General features: G+C 38.1%; 3 protein-coding genes across 9 annotated transcripts; 1 reads left to right on the top strand and 2 right to left on the bottom strand.

Annotated features, from left to right (window-relative positions):
* Positions 1–441: 441 nt before the first annotated feature.
* rhebl1 (Ras homolog, mTORC1 binding like 1) lies at positions 442–5,313 on the bottom strand. The gene is made up of 8 exons (XM_047583528.1): positions 4,892–5,313; positions 3,222–3,293; positions 3,049–3,116; positions 2,817–2,899; positions 2,579–2,635; positions 2,432–2,479; positions 2,100–2,181; positions 442–2,005 (listed from the first exon to the last, which is right to left on the bottom strand). The coding sequence occupies exons 1-8, from the start codon at positions 4,941–4,943 to the stop codon at positions 1,913–1,915; spliced, it is 555 nt and encodes a 184-aa protein (XP_047439484.1). The 5' UTR covers positions 4,944–5,313; the 3' UTR covers positions 442–1,912.
* A 676-nt stretch (positions 5,314–5,989) lies between these two features.
* On the top strand, positions 5,990–11,636 carry LOC125006844 (zinc finger protein Eos-like). 7 transcript variants are annotated; one of them, XM_047583278.1, is made up of 8 exons: positions 5,990–6,099; positions 7,221–7,275; positions 7,375–7,479; positions 7,756–8,007; positions 8,440–8,607; positions 8,974–9,123; positions 9,402–9,533; positions 9,880–11,636. In XM_047583278.1, exons 2-8 carry the CDS (start codon positions 7,236–7,238, stop codon positions 10,764–10,766), a joined length of 1,734 nt encoding a protein of 577 aa, XP_047439234.1. In that variant the 5' UTR covers positions 5,990–6,099; positions 7,221–7,235; the 3' UTR covers positions 10,767–11,636. The 7 variants fall into 7 exon arrangements, with proteins under 7 accessions (XP_047439234.1, XP_047439231.1, XP_047439235.1 ...); XM_047583275.1 differs by having other exon boundaries at positions 5,999–6,099; positions 7,218–7,275; XM_047583279.1 differs by lacking the exon at positions 5,990–6,099 and adding an exon at positions 6,267–6,542.
* A 2,694-nt stretch (positions 11,637–14,330) lies between these two features.
* Positions 14,331–16,137, bottom strand: LOC125006846 (40S ribosomal protein S26). The gene is made up of 4 exons (XM_047583283.1): positions 15,991–16,137; positions 14,879–15,056; positions 14,641–14,771; positions 14,331–14,422 (listed from the first exon to the last, which is right to left on the bottom strand). Exons 1-4 carry the CDS (start codon positions 15,991–15,993, stop codon positions 14,387–14,389), a joined length of 348 nt encoding a protein of 115 aa, XP_047439239.1. The 5' UTR covers positions 15,994–16,137; the 3' UTR covers positions 14,331–14,386.
* Between the last annotated feature and the right edge of the window lie 1,974 nt (positions 16,138–18,111).

The raw sequence follows: 18,111 nt of genomic DNA, 5'->3' as shown, positions 1-18,111 counted from the left end.
GTGAAAGGGTTGGCTAGATAGATAGATAGATAGATAGATAGATAGATAGATAGATAGATAGATGGCAGCAACAGTTATGTAATAATAATAATATACGCATAGAAATGTGTCATATGTGCAAGGTGAGCAGTGTATGCTTGAATGCTTTTTGAATGCTAAAAAATCCAGGTCCAGGCAAGTTTGAAAAATAAAAGGACTTTATTTTAAGGGACAACATCATCGTCCCATTTTAATACTAACCTCACAACGTGTCCTCCAAATGTTATGGTTATTATTAACTTCATTTTGAATGAGATACAGTATTTTACCCCCCACCCAAAAATGATATTTTAATAAATTGCATCTTAAAGCAAAAATCTACTCTAGATTTCGCAGATATGCTAAATACATAAAATTAGGTTTAGCTACCTAAATAATGCAGCAAAACTCAGCAGACACATGAAATGAGTAACAGATTTATTTATATACAAAACTGTTTACAGCAAGGTTTCTGAATCAACATTGACTCACAAGGGAATATTGGTGTTCAGGTGCACAACACCTGCACCCATGGTGTCAAGTCAACAGAAGAAAAAAAAAAGCACCTTGAGTCATGAAAAGAATTAGATGAAAGAGTTTGAACAACTGTAAGGCACAAGACACAGCATCACCAGCGTCTGTTCAACGTTCATCAACCATTTACTCAGCAAAGCACTTGATAAAATTACAATCACCCACTACAAAAATAACATGGGGTTTGTGAAGGAAAATTCACCGTCTGTCATGCTTTATGTAAGGCGTCAAGATGTTTGAAAAACAGGTCATATAGTACTGGCTTAGATTTATCAAGCCTGTATTAACCATCAAATCTGAACAATGAGTTCAAAAATTACTAACCAACCTTTTTGGCCACTTAAATTGTCATAGGCAATGTTAAAATGTAATTTAAAAACTGTTCATAATTACAATGCACATATATGAAGGCAGTCGACTAAGGATGTTGAAGAGAGTGTGCACCACACTCAAAGTATAACCAATAGTACCAAACCAGTTTCTAAGATTCTATTACTATTGATAAAAAGGCCATAACAGGTACTTAGCAAGATCAATCCAATCTATACTAAAACTGTGCTGTCCATAACATCTTTATTACAGTTAATAAGAAGAAAGGAAACTGTAGAAATAACCAAGGTCTATCTGCTTAGCAGAAGGGCTAAAAATATGTGGTTTTAAATATACAGTAAGACTCCTCCGTCATGAAGACACAGCTCCATAGTTCACTGGTAAACGGTACCTGAAGATGGGTTGATAAAAACTACAGTGAGAACTGCGAGAACAGAGTGAGATTTCATGTGTGAAATCCCAATACAGGGTGTTGAAGGAAATACAACATATGTGAGAAATAGCAACACCTGAACACCACATTTAAAGCAATGTGTACTGTGACTCTGGATGGCTGTAAAATAGATCTGATGAAAAAATACACAAATCCTCAGAAAGGTTATTAATCAGTCCCCACTGTTCATAACTCAAATGTTTGAGACAGAAGTCAATTATGTCCCAAACATTACAAAAAAAAATCAAACAGACAATTTGGACCAAAATATTTCGGCAGTCCTACTATTTTTCTTCGCATTTGATTGAATCCAATATCAGTATTCTTCCTAGTCATGGATTACATTTCAGTATTTAAAGAAGGTGGTTTCAGGTTTAAAACAGAAATTAATCTTGGAAAACTCTCCCTGCGATTACAATTAGTGATAGTTTATCAACTGGCTGAGCGGCGGCTTTGTAATGTAAATCAATCTGGTCACAACGAAGTTGAAAAGTTCCACTGCAGTGTCTTGGTGCTGATGAGGTCACGATTGGCAAGCTGGTGAAGTTGTGCCTCCTGTCTTCAGTAAATCAGCTTACTGATGTCCTGGAAACACTTTTACATCACAGCACACTTCCTCTCCTCTGCCGGTGCATTTCCATCAGCTTTCTCCATCTCCAATATGATCCGCTTGAAAACCTCCACAGCAGTCTGCATTGCAAAAATATTGTTAACAGAGTGTGAATCTGTGTCAGAGATAAAATGTGGACTGCTCCGATGAGTTGGCATCCTTATCTATCATTACCTCATTCTCCTTGGCTGAGGACTCCATGAACGCAGCACCCCAGGAATCAGCGAGTTTTTTTCCCTCCTCTGGCTTGATCACTCTGAGACAAGAAAGGAAAATAGTATTTTAATTTTTTTATGTTATACTCAATAAGTCACCAAGCATTGGCTACACAGGCAATTGATTGCCAAAAAGAAATATACAAGGACAACACATGACCTTTTCTGAAACTGCCAAAATTACAAATGGTTACATTTACCATTAAAGTATCTTTAATTATGAATTACACAAAGTGCCAGTATATTTATACCCATCTTATACTCTAAAGATTTTTTATTCCTATTTATTACCTTTCCATGTGAAGATCTTTTTTGTTCCCTACAAGAACAGTTGGGACCCTAAAAAGAAAATAGTCTTGTTGAAAAAAAAATAAACTAATTTGGAAACAAAAAGATCATTTTGTAAAGAAAGAAGTTTAAAGAATCATCTAAACTTACTGAATCTTCCCAACCATGTCTAGCAGCTTGTCATGTAGAACCTGCACAACTTCAAAACTGAACACATACAGATATCAATAGTCAGTGAGTTCAAAAATACACAAATATACTCTTAACTGTGTTCCATTTAAGTAGTGATCACGCATGAACATATATAACTGCAGAAAGGTAGATTTAAGGCCTCTCAAGTACTTGACTAGATTACACTCCTGTGTTTGAGGGTCAATGCATCACTCACCTTTTCATGGAAGTCACTGAATAGACAAGGACATAGCCATGAATGTCCATTGAGTGGGATTGTGGAAAAATTGAGTACTCATCCTACAAACAGAGAATAAGTGTTGTAATGTCATTGACAAATACAACATTATTAAAAAACTGCAGCTTCTATCAGATTCCTTGTCATAATATCTGCATGGTTAGATTAAAAAAACGTCAATGTCAGTCATAAGAGTGGATTCACTACTTACTTGCCCAGCTGTATCAACTAGCTGAAGATTGAAGTCTTGACCATTCACGCTGACCATTTTGTTAAAGGCTGAGGAGAAGCATGGGCTAGTTAAACAATTCTTACAATAAGCCAAAACTACCATGATTTTCTTTGCTACAAAATGTTACCAACAGGCCTAAAGATTACACTCACTGTTTTCGATGGTGGGGTCATAGGAGTCAACAAATTGTCCTTCCACAAACTGTATTGTAAGAGATGACTTTCCTGTGCAAGGAGGAGAAATGTAAAAATGCTTATTGGTTTTTAACATTTTTTAAATATCACTGAAAGCTTGAAAACTCTTGAATCCACTACGTTATCATATATGTATATTATTACCGCACATTTTGTGAACTGATCAGGGATTTCAGTTATACTGTCAAAGTAATTTTATAATAATAAATTTATATTTTTTTCCATATCTATCTATCTATATATATCTTTATCACATACATATTCTGTTATCCATGTTAAAACATGGTGTGTCTTTGGTAGCGATTTTCGAATTGATTGTTTTGGATCAATAAAGAATCTGTAAGGTTAATTGAGGAGGTCTGGAGATACAGACATTTATATGACACAAGTTTGGTGAAATTTCACCTAATGAATGCCATTTTGCCATGAAATCTATGATCTGACTTCAAGAGGAAAGGACAGGAAAGGATTTCTTGTAATAGACATGTGATAAATACACGAACTCTAAAGAGCATTCAAAATGTGTGTATCTATGTATAAATGTATCTATGGTGTTATGATTTTCAGCAAAATTTGCAAATTCTATTGTGCTTGTGCTGAGTCGTAAGCTTTTACATGTTTTCTTTTTGGTCATGCACATGGAAGACTTCTTGCAATGTACAATCAACAGGATATGTTTCCCACAAATATTTCCTCAAATAGTTTTCTCTTTAAATAACTATATGTATATACAGATATTTAGAGCACAAGAGCACATTTACACAGAAACTTGTATATAAAAGTCCCATCCACATTCTCCCTTATGATACATACACCCTATATAATGACACTGAGAGCAAGGTGTAAACGCAGACAAATTCCTTGTATGTGTGAGCATTCATGGTCAAATAAAATTGTGATTTGGAAATGTATATATTTAAATGGCAGTAGCCTACATCGTCTTCATTAAAGAGTAAATAGAAATATATTTAAAAGATAAATATGCATATTACATATGTACTTACATATGCTGCTGTAGTAGGCATAGTTTCTATTAACCAAAGTTCTATACTGTAAATATCCAGCTGCAATATCTGTACAAATCCTGATTTATATAACCATTGTGTACAATGGAAAACGGTCTGTTTTCACTTTAATTAGCCATATATATACTGCTTCTGCATTTCTGGTTGGATGTTAAGGGCGTTGGATGCCTTGTGCTTGGACATGTGTAATGACAATAAAATGCGATCTAATCTAATTTGATGTGGAACAAAATCTGGTGTAACACCGATCATATAATGTATGTGTACAGCATACACGTATTATGACTAACATGCTAGGCAACAAGTTTCAATCCGCACATCATTTGGCACTGTACCAGTATATGACCGGCTGAGCTAACTCTATTTTCACATATCATTTCCCATCTAGTAACGTGTGGTTAACAGCAAGAAAATGTTAAATTGAGTGTGATAAACTGCGCGGTGGATCCATATAACAGAGAAGCCAGAACAGAGGTGAGCTAGCGTTGGTGGTGTTGTTGTCATTCGGATGACTGAAGATGAAAACAAAGCCAGGACGTTAGCTTGTTAGCCAGCTAGCTGCCTAACGTTAGCTGTGCGCGAGCTCGAAAATGTAGTACTCACCTACAGATCGGTAACCAATTACGGCGATCTTTCGGTATTTTGGTTGAGGCATTGTGGTGAAACTGTGTTCAATAGGTTTTGAAAATGTACTACGCCACCTAGTTTTAGTATCTAAACAAAGTTTTATCGCCACATTCGTCTAAGGTCACGTGACAACAACAAACTTTTCAGAGCCGCCGCCGTTCGAGCTCTCCGCTGGGCCTCGAGCTGAAACTTCAAAATTTAACAACAACAAATACACCTTGTACTTATCACCAAAAATTCTACTATTCTGGTGTATCTGGTGCAGTCGTCGATATCGACAGGTAAATTGTAATTAAGAAATTGTCTTTTCAACTGAAACTGGAAACAAAAAAGCTCGTGGTTCAACGCGGTTACGATCCACAAGTCAAACTGACGGAAACTGACATTGTGTAAGCACACCGTCGTAAAACCAGCCTATACGTCAGAAGTGACATGGACGCCCATTCAGGCCAATTTTTACAGTAGAGGTCACTCTTGTAAGTCCCAGCATGTTCCTGACCACTGTCCATTTAGACTTGACTGACCTTCATAAGCCAATTCCCGGTACATAGTTTATAAAAATAAAAGTTTTACAATACGATAGTCAGAATATTTGCTGACAACAGTCCTTCACTAAAGCTTAAATTCAGAATCAGAATTCTCTTTAATGACAGACAAGTTCACTCTCAGGAATTTGTTGTGGTCGTTAGTGTAATACACATACACATAAGTTTGGAATATGATATAGAGAAAATATACGTAGATGATAAACTCTACCATATTAATCGTGCATTAAGACACAAACAAGATGCATTAAAGGATTCAAAAGTTCATGAAAGTTATGGTATTAAGCATTTATTTAACTGAGAGAGCTGATGATTCAATTGTGTTTTAACTTTGGAGACGTTTGTTTGTAGTGCAGTTGAATTATGTTGTACCACCATGTGTTTCTCAATTGTATTAAATTTTATATATATATATATCACCCGAGTGTATAGTAGTCTATAGACTATAGTAGACTCTATAGAGTCTATACTTAGAAATGACACAACCAATCAACCGATTGCACATGTGACTTTTATTTGGGATCCAACCCGGATGTGATTTGAAGCTGGAGGTAACCCCTGCCGGGAGATGCAGTCGTCATAAAAACAGGCACATGAAAATATAGAATAACCTCAGTGAAGAGGCCCTGACAGGGACAGGTAATACCATAGGTACTCGAGAACTAGGCAGTGGTAAAAGGACTTCTAGTTGTCCGTCTCCGCTGTGTTGTTTTATAAAAGTTAGATTTAAGGCTTCAAGGAGAGCAAGCTAGCAGGCTAACCGCTTAGCTAGCTAATTGTAGCGTTTTGGGTGGCGGCGGTTGCCATAGCAACCGCGTAGGAAACACTGGCTGCTGTGCTAGCTAGCTAAGAGACTTCAGGCTAGCATTAAACACGACGCCGAGGATTGTTGAATGTCCAGTTCCGCTATAACCAGTCTATTTATATCACATGTCAGCATTATTTAGTGGAGTCGTCGCATATGTTACGAAGTTGTAACTTTGCTCCATGCTTTTGCGCAAGCTGTCGACGATGGCAAATTGTTGTAACGTTACAGTGTTTAGTTTAGCTAACTTGGCCAACGCTAATTTCCATCCCATGCAGTAAGCTAACGTTAGCCATCAAGGCCTTAAACTTTGGTTATCTCAACGCCACCGTTATGTAAACGTTGCCAACGCTGTCTTTCGCTATTATCTCTAGATTCCAGGTCAGTTTGTCTCAGATGGGCCTGACGTTAGATTAGCTCAACTTCAGGTTACTTCAGCAATTTTGTTATGGCTCGTCCTAATTGTTGGTGGGTCTGGCGTGTGGCTGTTGAGGCGCTAACTTATAGCTAATTGTTTTCTGGTACAATTTATTAACCAACGTTCATTTTGCATTACTGATAAAACCAAAGGCTAATGTTGCAGTTAAATATTTGTGCAGTCCAAAATGTTTGGCCTAACTAGCTTGGCACACACCAACAAGTTAGCAGTAGTACGTTATAGTTAGCCAGGATCCATGCTAGCATTTCCTTTTCCTTTTTTTTCCTTTTTTTTTTTTTAGTTTAAAGTGTCTACTATATTTTAATTGTCAGACATCTTTATTCATATCAAGCTAACTTGATATACGTTTTTATTTCACAATGTGATGTGAAACCTGGCCGGAACTTGTAAAATTTACTGTTTCCATTACATGAATGGAGGTTGTAGAGTGATTATGTTTATATTTCAGTGAATCAGTGCTGTGAGATGCTGTATGTGAGAGAGGATTCACTTCCGATTTAAATGTTGTTTCAGCAGCCAGCTTGAACTAGCATGGATATTGATGACTGCAATGGCCGGTCTTACATATCAGGTAAAACTTTGTTTATTTACCCAAAGAGATATATACTTTCTAACATTGTCATGGTTTTCAAATGGCATATCTTTCTTTTAATTTTTCTTTTGATTGCAGCTAGTGGAGACTCTTCAATGGAAAGAGACTTTTCAGGGGCCCTTGGTGGTCCAACAGTGAGCACCCCAAACAGCAAGGAGAACTCTCCCAGTCGCTCGCTCAGTGGTCAGTGAGATTAGGCATCTTTATTAGGTCCCCCTGTACTCTATGGTGAAACTGTTATATGGTACACTTTAAAAGATGTGCACATTTTTTGATCATTATTTTCACTTATTTCATAAATTATATTAATATGAATTTGAGTTTGGGTTACCAGGCAGCCCTATCCGTATAAGTTATGACATGTAAACCAATGCTGATGTCGCTGTCTCATAAGTCTGGTATCATCAACAAATTATTTAATTTAAGCATTCTTTATTTTTTACCTTTGTGCCACTGTAGCTAACTCCATTAAGGTGGAGCTGTACAGTGATGAAGACCCAGGTCGCAGTACTGAAGATGAAAGAGGGGAGCGGGTAGAGGAAGGAGGAGCAGAGCAGAGATCTGAGGTTGTTGGAGGCTACAGGGAGCTCAACCCGGAAACCATGCCATCTGGTGCCACCAGACTACCAAATGGAAAGCTCAAGTGTGACATCTGTGGAATGATCTGCATTGGACCTAATGTTCTCATGGTGCACAAACGCAGCCATACAGGTGACTGATATGTCCAGTTTAGATAATATTTACCTTGATAAGGTGCAAGTTATATTTTCTTTTTGGTAAACCGCATTAGATACAAAAATCTTTTTGTATTATAATTATTGGAATTGTAAAATAAATTTTGATTGTCTCAAGCACATTATTTCTGCACACATCAGATGTACCGCATACTCTTGTTGACTTATGAAGAACTAACATCAATTCATAGTTATAATATAGTTAAAATATGTCAGAAAAAAATATTAAATATGCAGAACCTTGCATGTTTAAACATATTTGAAGCCATACAATTAAGATGAAGTGCAGAAGAAAACTTTGATGCACCGGTGTACTTGCAGTTTAACAGATGTTGTTATGGATATAATGAAACAAAACACTAATACTGCATTTGGAGACGTTAGGTTGACAGGTTTGATCTCTCCATAGGTGAGCGACCATTTCAGTGTAATCAGTGCGGTGCCTCATTTACACAAAAGGGTAACTTGCTTCGCCACATCAAGCTGCACTCAGGGGAGAAGCCCTTTAAATGTCCCTTCTGCAGCTATGCCTGTCGAAGACGAGATGCACTCACTGGCCATCTTCGCACTCATTCAGGTAAGACACATTTTACCCTGATAAGTGTGTGTTTTATCATGGCAATAAAAAAAAAAAATATTTACCAATATTTGACCATGGGAATAAAAATCTTATCTGCCAGTGAAATCATTCCTGCCTGTGGCCATCAACCTGTTGGTTGGTTGAATAAATTCCTTCTTGTGCAATACCCCATATTCAATCAGAACACATGTTCATTCGTACTTGTACACACACACACACAGATATGTGTATTCTTATTGCATATTCTTATTGCCTACATTGCTTTTTCTTCTGAACACTGGTACACTTTGAGTAGGAACTGTTGTAACAGAAAGTAATTTCCCCTTGGGATCAATAAAGTGATTCTGATTTTTTTGTCCGCAGTGTCCTCTCCAACTGTAGGGAAGCCATATAAGTGTAATTACTGTGGCCGTAGTTACAAGCAGCAGAGCACACTTGAGGAGCACCGTGAGCGCTGCCACAGCTACTTACAGAGTCTGGAGTCACAGCAGCCACCCAGTGTGCAGAATTCAGGTATGTGTTTCATGAAGTAAGAAATACTTTCTGATATAAAACAGTTATTTAACCCAAAATTTGGTGTTATGTCAATATCAACTCTAAACTGGATTATAATAGCATCCAACATACAAATGTAGTCTAACTCCTTAACACGGTAAAGCATAGAATCCCAGATTTATAATCACTTCCAAAAGGTGGTTTAGATTGTAATTTAAACCACCGTTTTGGAAAAAGAAATGGCCGGTTAATAGGAAAATCCCCAAATAATGTTAGTTTGTTTGTACTCCGTGCAGGAGAGGAGATGAGAGAGCTAGAGTTTATACCAGACTCTCTTCTGCAGCCCTCCTCAGACAAGATGGCATTTATCGATCGGCTCGCCAACAGCATCACCAAACGCAAGAGATCCACACCACAAAAATTTGTAGGTGAGCATTATGTCTCAGTGTGGACGGTTTGAGGAAACCTACAAAGCAATATTCATTGCTTAAGATGAGATAACATGCGATAGGACAGACTTTTGTGGTTTGGGAATTTTTAGTTCATCCAAGGTATATGATTTGATGCAGCTTGCAAGAAAGACTACTCAGTATAGTTTAGTCACTATATTGAACCAAACTAAAACTTGTGTTGTAAACTCAATAACACTTCATTTTGATCCAGAAAACTTTGCTGGCTGTTTTTTCTTTCCAATTAAGAATATGTTTCTTTTGAAAACAACTCTTCATGCTTCTGTTGTGCTGTATCATGAAATTGTACCTCTCTGTTTTGCAGGGCAGAAGCACATACGTCTCAGCCTTGCAGATGGACCTTATGAGCTCACTGCTGGTTTGGATAAAGATGGGGATATGCATACAGGAGACCTTGAAGGTCCGCACTTTACTGGTCTGGGAGGAGAATACACAGGTGTAGTAGGTAATGGAGGAGGAGGGGTATCAGACACAATGAGGCCCCTACACCTTCCCACCACTCACCCTTCATGTTTGTCAGAACTCAGGTCAGTCCACAGCTCCACTCACCATCCCATTGCTCTTGGCCCAAGGTTGGATTGCACAGGGACAGGAGCTGGTCTGGGTGCTGGGGCTGTTGGTGGAAGGGAGGCAGCAGAGGGTCACGAAGACCTGCCTGCTGGTCGAAGTCACGCACCCTCACCGAGCAATGGTTGCCAGGACTCGACAGACACTGAAAGCATGCCAGATGAGCCGTGCAACAGTACTGCTCCGACTCCGACCTTGCACAGTAACAACGGCCATCACCTCCTTCACTCCAACAACCATCACTCAGCACCTGCTCCCATTTCACATCACAGGAGTCGGGACCGACACAGCCCCGGCCATGCCAAAGACCGAGAAGTAGAAAGAGATGATGTAGGCCATTCTGTCCTCCCACCTCCTGCTATTGCTCCTACACCCAGCTCACCTACAGCACCCTCCTCCACCTCCAGAGAGGCTTTTCGAGTTGTTGATGGGGAAGGTCGGGCCGTGCGTTCTTTCCGCTGCGAGCACTGTCGCGTGCTTTTCTTAGACCACGTCATGTTTACCATTCACATGGGCTGCCATGGTTTTCGCCAGCCTTTTGAGTGTAACATCTGTGGCCATCGCAGCCAGGACCGCTATGAATTTTCTTCACACATTGTCCGTGGAGAGCACATCCTTGACTGAGGATAAAAGATGGACAACCTGCTTTGCCTAGAGCTTTTTAACACTGAGACGAGGACCTGACTGGGTTTGGTCTGCACATGTGTTAAAGAGGTCACTGATGGCATGAAACTGATTATTGCAAACAGGCACAGTTTGCATGTGTCATCATTAACGAAAAGCTAATTTATATGACCCCAAAATTCAATGCACTTTAACAACAAATGCATTTTTAATTAAATGTGTTTTAAAGTAGAGGAAGAGCCAAAGCATTTTTTCATCTAGACATGCCTTGCTCCAGAACTCTGGGTTCAAACCCAGTGCACATATTATAGTAGGTGAGTCAGACTTTTGTCCATAACATGAAGTTCCCTTTTTGAGCACTTTAACAGAGATTATATCAAAAACCAAATATGATGTTTATAGATTTTCCTGCGATGGAATCTGTACAGATGTTAATGCCTTGTTCTAAAAGCACCACATGCAATGAAATGATTCCCTTACAAACCTTACTTTTGACAAAGTTGTTTCCATTGTGGACAATTAATTGCATTTCACAGTGTGAATAAAAGTGCAGACCAAACTCAGAAACCAGGTCGAAGTCAATTAGAAGTTGGGGGGACTGTCTGTGAATTGGAAATGCACTTTGGTTTTTAACAGGGGGTCAAATGAACAGATCTAATTGTGTGTGTGTGTTATTGTTTGTGTGTGATCCGAGGAGACCTTGTGTTCTTTGGAAGCAAACTAAATAGGTAAAGTGTAAAATGAAGGTCTTTATTTGTGTTAAAGCCGTGCAGGGCGGTGAATTGTTTGTTTTTCTTTTCTATGACTGCTTCTGTTGCACTGATACCTGCCAGAATATTCTGATTATATTAAACCATTTTCTAGAAGACATTAATGATCTGCACATTTCTCTCAAAACTATGAGGAAAACCTGGTGGAAAGGCTTTCAAGTGTCACTGCCACAATTTTAGAGATTACCGAAGTGGATGGGTTATTTAAGTTTTCCCTTTCATGACCACATCCACTGCAAACCAACACTACCACCAATTTATGCTTTATTTAAACATTGTGTTGGTGTTATGTCATTGTTGTATTGTGCCTTTCTTCACCTCGTTGAACAGATTGAAGGACATGAGCTAGCTGCTTTTGATGTCATAAAAACAAATCTTCATCTGTGGGTGTTGATCAAGAACATGACTTATTCATTGTTTTCTAGACACTATGAAGTCTCTGGCCTGTTGTTTTAAAGTATGAATTTGTCCTATTCATCTAGGTTTGAACTGATTTTTTTTTTTTAAACCCTCATCTAATTTCCAGTCAAAGTCTAAATGTGCAAGGCATATCACAGATGTTGCTTTCACATTAATGCAGTTTACTACCATCCACACAAATGCAATTCATAATTATTTTTCCTATGAAAACATTTCAGTCTGCAGTTACAGTCACTTTATTACCATTGAAAGAAACAGATGTTATAATTTTTGATTTTGTCAGTTGTGATCTATAATCCTCTATCGGTTGTTTGTGCAGATATGAAACATAAAGAGAAATGTGCCAGTTAAAAGGAGGCCATCAGAACCTGAATCTCCAGTGGATATTTGACTTAAAATAGTTTAAGCACAATAGGTTTTTTGTCCAGGAGGCTGCATGAAGTCTAGGTCACCAACTTGGGCACAAAAGTTAAAACTTTGAAACGTTGATGAACAGGACATTAGTGGATGAGATTTATCTTCCATGTGCACTGCATTAATATCAACAAATATAGATTTTGATGAAACAACTAATTTGTCCAGGATGTATTTAAAATCGAGGAGGTCGCAAAAACGCTAAACTAAGATTCAACTGCTGGTTTGAGTCCATAAATGTTTGTGTATCGCTGGCAAAGGCCTGTTGATTTTTCACTGTGTTTATCTTAACTGGTATTTTGATGCTATATAAAGATTTGACGCTATACTGAAACCACACAACCATTCATGGCTCCAAGTGAATATTTGAGATCACGTTAGCATTTGCAAATGGTTGCTTTGTGTCATATAGTGAACTCAGTATTGTATGGATTCGCACATTTTAAATATTTCAATTGTCTAGATGCTCGGTAATATCATTTAAAGGTAGTACTTTGTTTTCTGACTGTTTTTAGAACAGCATGAGTGTGGTTCTGAATAGCACCAAATAATTTCCCCAGGGCTGAGCCAAAGAACCACTATTTCGTACTGTTAGGCACTTTTCCCTATTATGGTGGCACAATTTAAAAAAAGGTGAATTTAATATTTATTATGTACATAACGCATAAATTAGGAAGAAGCTGCAAGGTAACAATTTATTTTCAAAAATTTAAGCCATGTTGTTGAAATGTATCTCATCTCTATTTAGTGTTGCTAAAGAGTTTTCTAAATAAATGATCTAAATGTTTACCTCACTTGATCTGAGCAAAGAAGGAGCTCCAGAGCAGAGCGACAAAATTTGACAGGAAGCTGGCAGATAGCTGTCGAGATTTGAGTCATCATCTGTAGCCACCACACAGCACGGTGACCATTGACAATAATAATACCAATCTAAATATGATTAACTTTATTTCTTCTAAAGTTACTTTAATAGTCACATTATCTTGCCTTAATATAAGAATAGACTGTTAGATGATGGTGGCACATCAGTCAGTTTGTCAATGGAATTTTAAAACTAGTTTCCTGTCTAATCTGAAAAGGACACCAAAGTTGTCACTGAAAATTGGTGAAACTGTCTTACTTTCAGTTTGCATAACTTAAAATGTTTTGACCAATGAATTACATATTTTCTGCCATTTGTGTGAATTCTCCTTTTGTTGTGATCTGTGTGAAGTAGTTTGCTGTTGTGCCTTTGGCTGGAGGTCTTGCACACATTTTCTCTTAACTGTTTAAATTCTCAGTCTAATAACTAAATGTTATGATGACGAACATAATACATGGTTTCATTTTAGATTTAGAATAAACCTTACACCTTTGTTTAGTGACCCTGGCCAGAACTAGTTTTTGATTTTTATCTGTTGACCACCATGAGCCAAAGAATATATCCAAAACAAAACATGTAAAACTTTACCCTTAAGATATTTTGACCTCACGCGAGGCTGGTCTGTAGAATTGAATTCTGCATTACAGAAGGTGCAAATCCATGTTTTTTGTGTGCGACCCCTCAGTTACATGCTTCTAAACCTGATGCATGCTTTACCAATGTTTGCTACTTAAGAGGCATCCATTCACCTTTGTTCCAGATGTTAGGGCAATTAAGATGTCTACACTACCTTCCTTCAGCAGCAAAAAAAAAAAAAAAAGCTAGCTTTGTTGTATTTTGTGTGGAAAGGTTTCCTTGCTGCACTATTTGCCCCCCTCAGTTTCTTTTATTTCCCTACTCTCTGTGGTCTGATATCGCTTTAAATAACTGCAGAGCCTTTTTAAATGTATCATATGTAATTATGCTTTTGCATAATTCAATCTTAAACTACTGTAAGTTTTGTACTGTAAGAAAAGTTTATTCCAAATAAAATACTTGACAGGCTTGTCTTTCCTACGACTGCATCATAAGATTCATCAATGACACACACAATTGAGGTGTTGTAAAGATTTTCAAATTTATTTTTCAGATGTACAGCATCTTCAAATTTTGCTTTACATGGGCTTTGGAGGAGCTCTTGGTGCACCAGCCTGTAAAAAAGAAAGAAATTAAGCTCAATACGAGTATCCTATGCAAGTGGCTCGATTTGTTCCTATAGGTGTAACCAGGGCTTTCTGTTGTAATGGGCTTAAACATTCTCTCAACATAATAAACCACTTTTAACTGTTCTTGTGATGATGATTCAGATTATCCTGTACACAAAAAATGGGCAGTAAACAGAAGTGCATGCGTTTTGGCTGGTACTCACAGCGGGCCTGAATCTGGGTGGTGGGGTACGGTCTTTCCTGGCCTCACAGGAACGGTTCCTCACCACCTTGCTGTGGATGGCACAGCTCACACAGTAGTGCAGCTTCACATAGAGCTTGGGCAGAACATATGCTGCAGAGTGGAGAAGAGTACAGATCAGAACAAACCACTGGATCAGAAAGCAGGGAGTTTGTAATGATGTACAACACTGGGGTTAAAAAAACAATAATGACACTCACAGTCAAAGACACTGGCCTCTGAGATGTCTCTCACAGCTGCTGCCTCCACAATGTTCCTGATGACAAACTTCTTGATGGCCTTGTCCTTGGGGACACAACGGGCACAGTTGGTGCAGCGGATGGGCTGCACATGCCCACGGCCCTTCTTGGCACGACCGTTATTCCTCCTCTTCTTGGTCTGCAAAACAGGTCACAGTAAGAACGAGCCATGTGTGAGGAAACTCACAGCGCGCGCACACACACAAAAAGCTTGGAACAAATTGACAGCTTGTAGTATTTTAGTTAAAAAAAAAAGAAAAGAAAAAAGAAAAGAATAAAAAGTATTTTCAGTACATCTTGGCCCTACTGACAATTACTGAAAGCAGTCACAGCAATCATTTCAGCATCCCATGTGTTGTTTTTTTTTTTTTAAATGTATTTATTTATTTTTTTAATGTAAGCTTAAAGACAGTTTACTGACAATTAAAATGACATAAAGTTAACGTGTACAAACGGGGAATATTCAAACTACGCTACACTGCCTGTCACAACATTTACAGAAGCCCTCAATGAAAAGGTATCCGCAAGCTTGTCGAGTCCAATTCATCGCAGTCAGTATTCACAAAGTCGTCTGTCGGTAATTCGCTAGCTTTAACCCATTTGTATTGAGTACAGCACCATTAACTCAGTTCTATGCGGATGGCCAAACGCATAGAACGGCTGCGGGGCCACTGCAAAACGTATTTAAGATAATGTACCGTAACTATTTGAGTGTTTTTTTTTTTTGTTTGTTTGTTTTTTATTTCTCCCCCCTAACAGGCACACGATAACAATTACTGGATAGATATAAAAATTCTTGCATGTCCGCCAATTCACTGTATTTCTCCATATTAGCATATTGTAACTTGCTAGCTAACAGAACACATGCACAAAATGGCTAGCCTGCTAACAACTAGCATTAGGCCCCAAACTCATTTTGTAATAATTTTAAGTGACATTTAATAACGATTCTTCAGATGGTGATTTCTTTGTGTGTTCATAATATCTAACAATGACTAATTGTGTAGTCCCGTTCGAATAAAATATCGGTTTATTCAGTTTTTGTCACAAGACCGCCAGTGAAACACACTCACCATGATGCACGGGAAGCTGGAAAGAGGACCGGAAGAGGTTGTGCTGCGAGAAGTAGCGCCATTCGCTCCGCCCTACAAAAGTCTGGATTTAAAATAAAGATTATTTGAGTCTTATTTTATTTTCTATAGTTTTAGAAATACACAGTCTAAAGTAGCTTATAATAATACCCTATAAAATAGTTAATTTATCTGTAGGTTAAAAAAAAAAAAAATCATAAAATAGTTTAAGCCGCGGAGGAATATCAGTACACACTCGACACACAAGTGTTGGCGTGAGCGGAGATTTCAGTTATTGTATCAATCAATCCGAACAGAAAGATAGTCCGGTTTTTCTTCTGAAGGGTTTCCAGTAAATAAATTATGTACATATTATCTTGTTATCTTAAAATAACATGCACAGCGATAGTACCAAAATAATCTGGCTGTAGATAGATAGATAGATAGATAGATAGATAGATAGATAGATAGATAGATAGATAGATAGATAGATAGATAGATAGATAGATAGATAGATAGATAGATAGATAGATAGATAGATAGATAGATAGATAGATACTACCCAGTCCACATTAGTAGGTGCTACAACCTCATCAAATTGTTTTTAGGACTGTTAGTATTCATGATTACATTTATGCTATACAGACTGTACACACGACAACAACCAATTTTGCAACCTTTAATACACCACTCTACAATCTCCATGCCCTCTTCTGGCTTGAGCAACAACAACATGCACTGTGGATCAGGTTCCAGGTCAAGAAGGAGCATTTTGAGCATCAGGACCAAAATGACGATGTTGTGATTATCAGACTGCTTTTGAGCCATTGTGCTCCTGTGACAATGTGTAGTAATGAATGAGTAGTACTACTCTACAATGAGTAGTAAAGCTGTCCACAACATGTGATATTTTAAAAGAATCTGTCCTAAGTTTGCATTAATCCACATGTTGTTGGTCTTTTAGTGTGTCCTGCTGTTTTCTTCTCAAAGGAGGTAGCCAGAGCTTGTCCCATTAGCTGATGCTACACTTATTTCCAAATAATACTTGGTAACGCATTACATTGTTGCTAATTACTGATGCTTGTTGTTATATCAGGCTGGTCTTCTTATGGTTGCCTCTTGTTACAAACAGACAGGTTCTTGCACAAGATGCAATTCATTGCAATATCATACAAAACATACAAAGGAATACAACTGATTTGTCTGTGCTGATTCATGTCAAGACTGTTTTAACATTAATTAACTGCCCTGCACTTATGTTATGTCCTTCTACTGTCCTGGTGCTGTAAGTAAGCCTTGTGCCACCATCTATAGTTAAGAAATCCACTAATTCTGGTAGTATGTAATGTGACTGTTGCTGACTTGCTGCAGAGTTACAATATAACATCCCTGCTTTTAGTGATTATTAGTTGTGCCAATTTGGTATTAACATTTGACATGTGTTTGGACATCTCTTTCATGGGTCTTTGCATTTGTAGGGCTTTATAATCATATCGTGCTCAGTGTAAGATGGAGATGTACCAGGCCAACATTTGCTAAATTTAGACCTATAAACGTGTGTCACTGTTAATAAGATCATTAATAGCACAGCACATCACCCAGATGATCACAGCATTACAGACTCATTATTACTCCAGTATTAGCTTCTCTTCATTGGCTCCCTTTAAAATCTAGAATTGAATTTAAAATCCTCCTCCTTACATACAAGGCCCTGAAAGGCCTAGCTCCATCATATCTGAAAGACCTCATAGTACCATACTGTCCCAACAGATCACTACGATCTCTAAGTGCAGGTCTACTTGTGGTTCCTAGAGTTTCTAAAAGTAGAATGGGAGGTAGAGCCTTCAGTTATCAGGCTCCTCTCCTGTGGAACCAGCTCCCAGTTTGGGTTGGGGAGGCAGACACAGTCTCTACGTTTAAGGTCAGGCTTAAGACTTTCCTTTTTGAAAAAGCTTATAGTTAGAGCTGGACTTAACCATCCCTTAGTTATGCTGCTATAGGCCTAGGCTGCAGGGGGACAATGCACTGAGGACATGTCCTCTCCTCTTTCTTCTCTGGCTCCTGTCCTCTAATATCTTATCATTTTATTTTCTATCTCTTATAATTTACTAACCACTGTGTCTT

Source organism: Mugil cephalus, chromosome 4 (genome assembly GCF_022458985.1).
Source record: "Mugil cephalus isolate CIBA_MC_2020 chromosome 4, CIBA_Mcephalus_1.1, whole genome shotgun sequence".
Taxonomy (NCBI): Eukaryota; Metazoa; Chordata; class Actinopteri; order Mugiliformes; family Mugilidae; genus Mugil; species Mugil cephalus.
Note: the sequence above shows the minus strand (reverse complement) of the source record. Positions and strands in the feature narration are given on the sequence as shown.

Excerpts from the sequence above, each read along its gene's own strand:
- rhebl1 (XM_047583528.1), bottom strand. The coding sequence starts at position 4,943 with ATGCCTCAACCAAAATACCGAAAGATCGCCGTAATTGGTTACCGATCT. Across the intron at positions 2,900-3,048 it reads TAGTTGATACAGCTGGGCAA|GATGAGTACTCAATTTTTCC; the intron begins GTAAGTAGTGAA and ends CTCTGTTTGTAG. Across the intron at positions 2,636-2,816 it reads TCAGTGACTTCCATGAAAAG|TTTTGAAGTTGTGCAGGTTC; the intron begins GTGAGTGATGCA and ends GTATGTGTTCAG.
- LOC125006844 (XM_047583278.1), top strand. The coding sequence starts at position 7,236 with ATGGATATTGATGACTGCAATGGCCGGTCTTACATATCAG. Across the intron at positions 8,008-8,439 it reads GCACAAACGCAGCCATACAG|GTGAGCGACCATTTCAGTGT; the intron begins GTGACTGATATG and ends ATCTCTCCATAG. Across the intron at positions 8,608-8,973 it reads CCATCTTCGCACTCATTCAG|TGTCCTCTCCAACTGTAGGG; the intron begins GTAAGACACATT and ends TTTTGTCCGCAG.
- LOC125006846 (XM_047583283.1), bottom strand. Across the intron at positions 14,772-14,878 it reads AGAGGCCAGTGTCTTTGACT|CATATGTTCTGCCCAAGCTC; the intron begins GTGAGTGTCATT and ends TCCACTCTGCAG. Across the intron at positions 14,423-14,640 it reads CACCCAGATTCAGGCCCGCT|GCTGGTGCACCAAGAGCTCC; the intron begins GTGAGTACCAGC and ends TCTTTTTTACAG.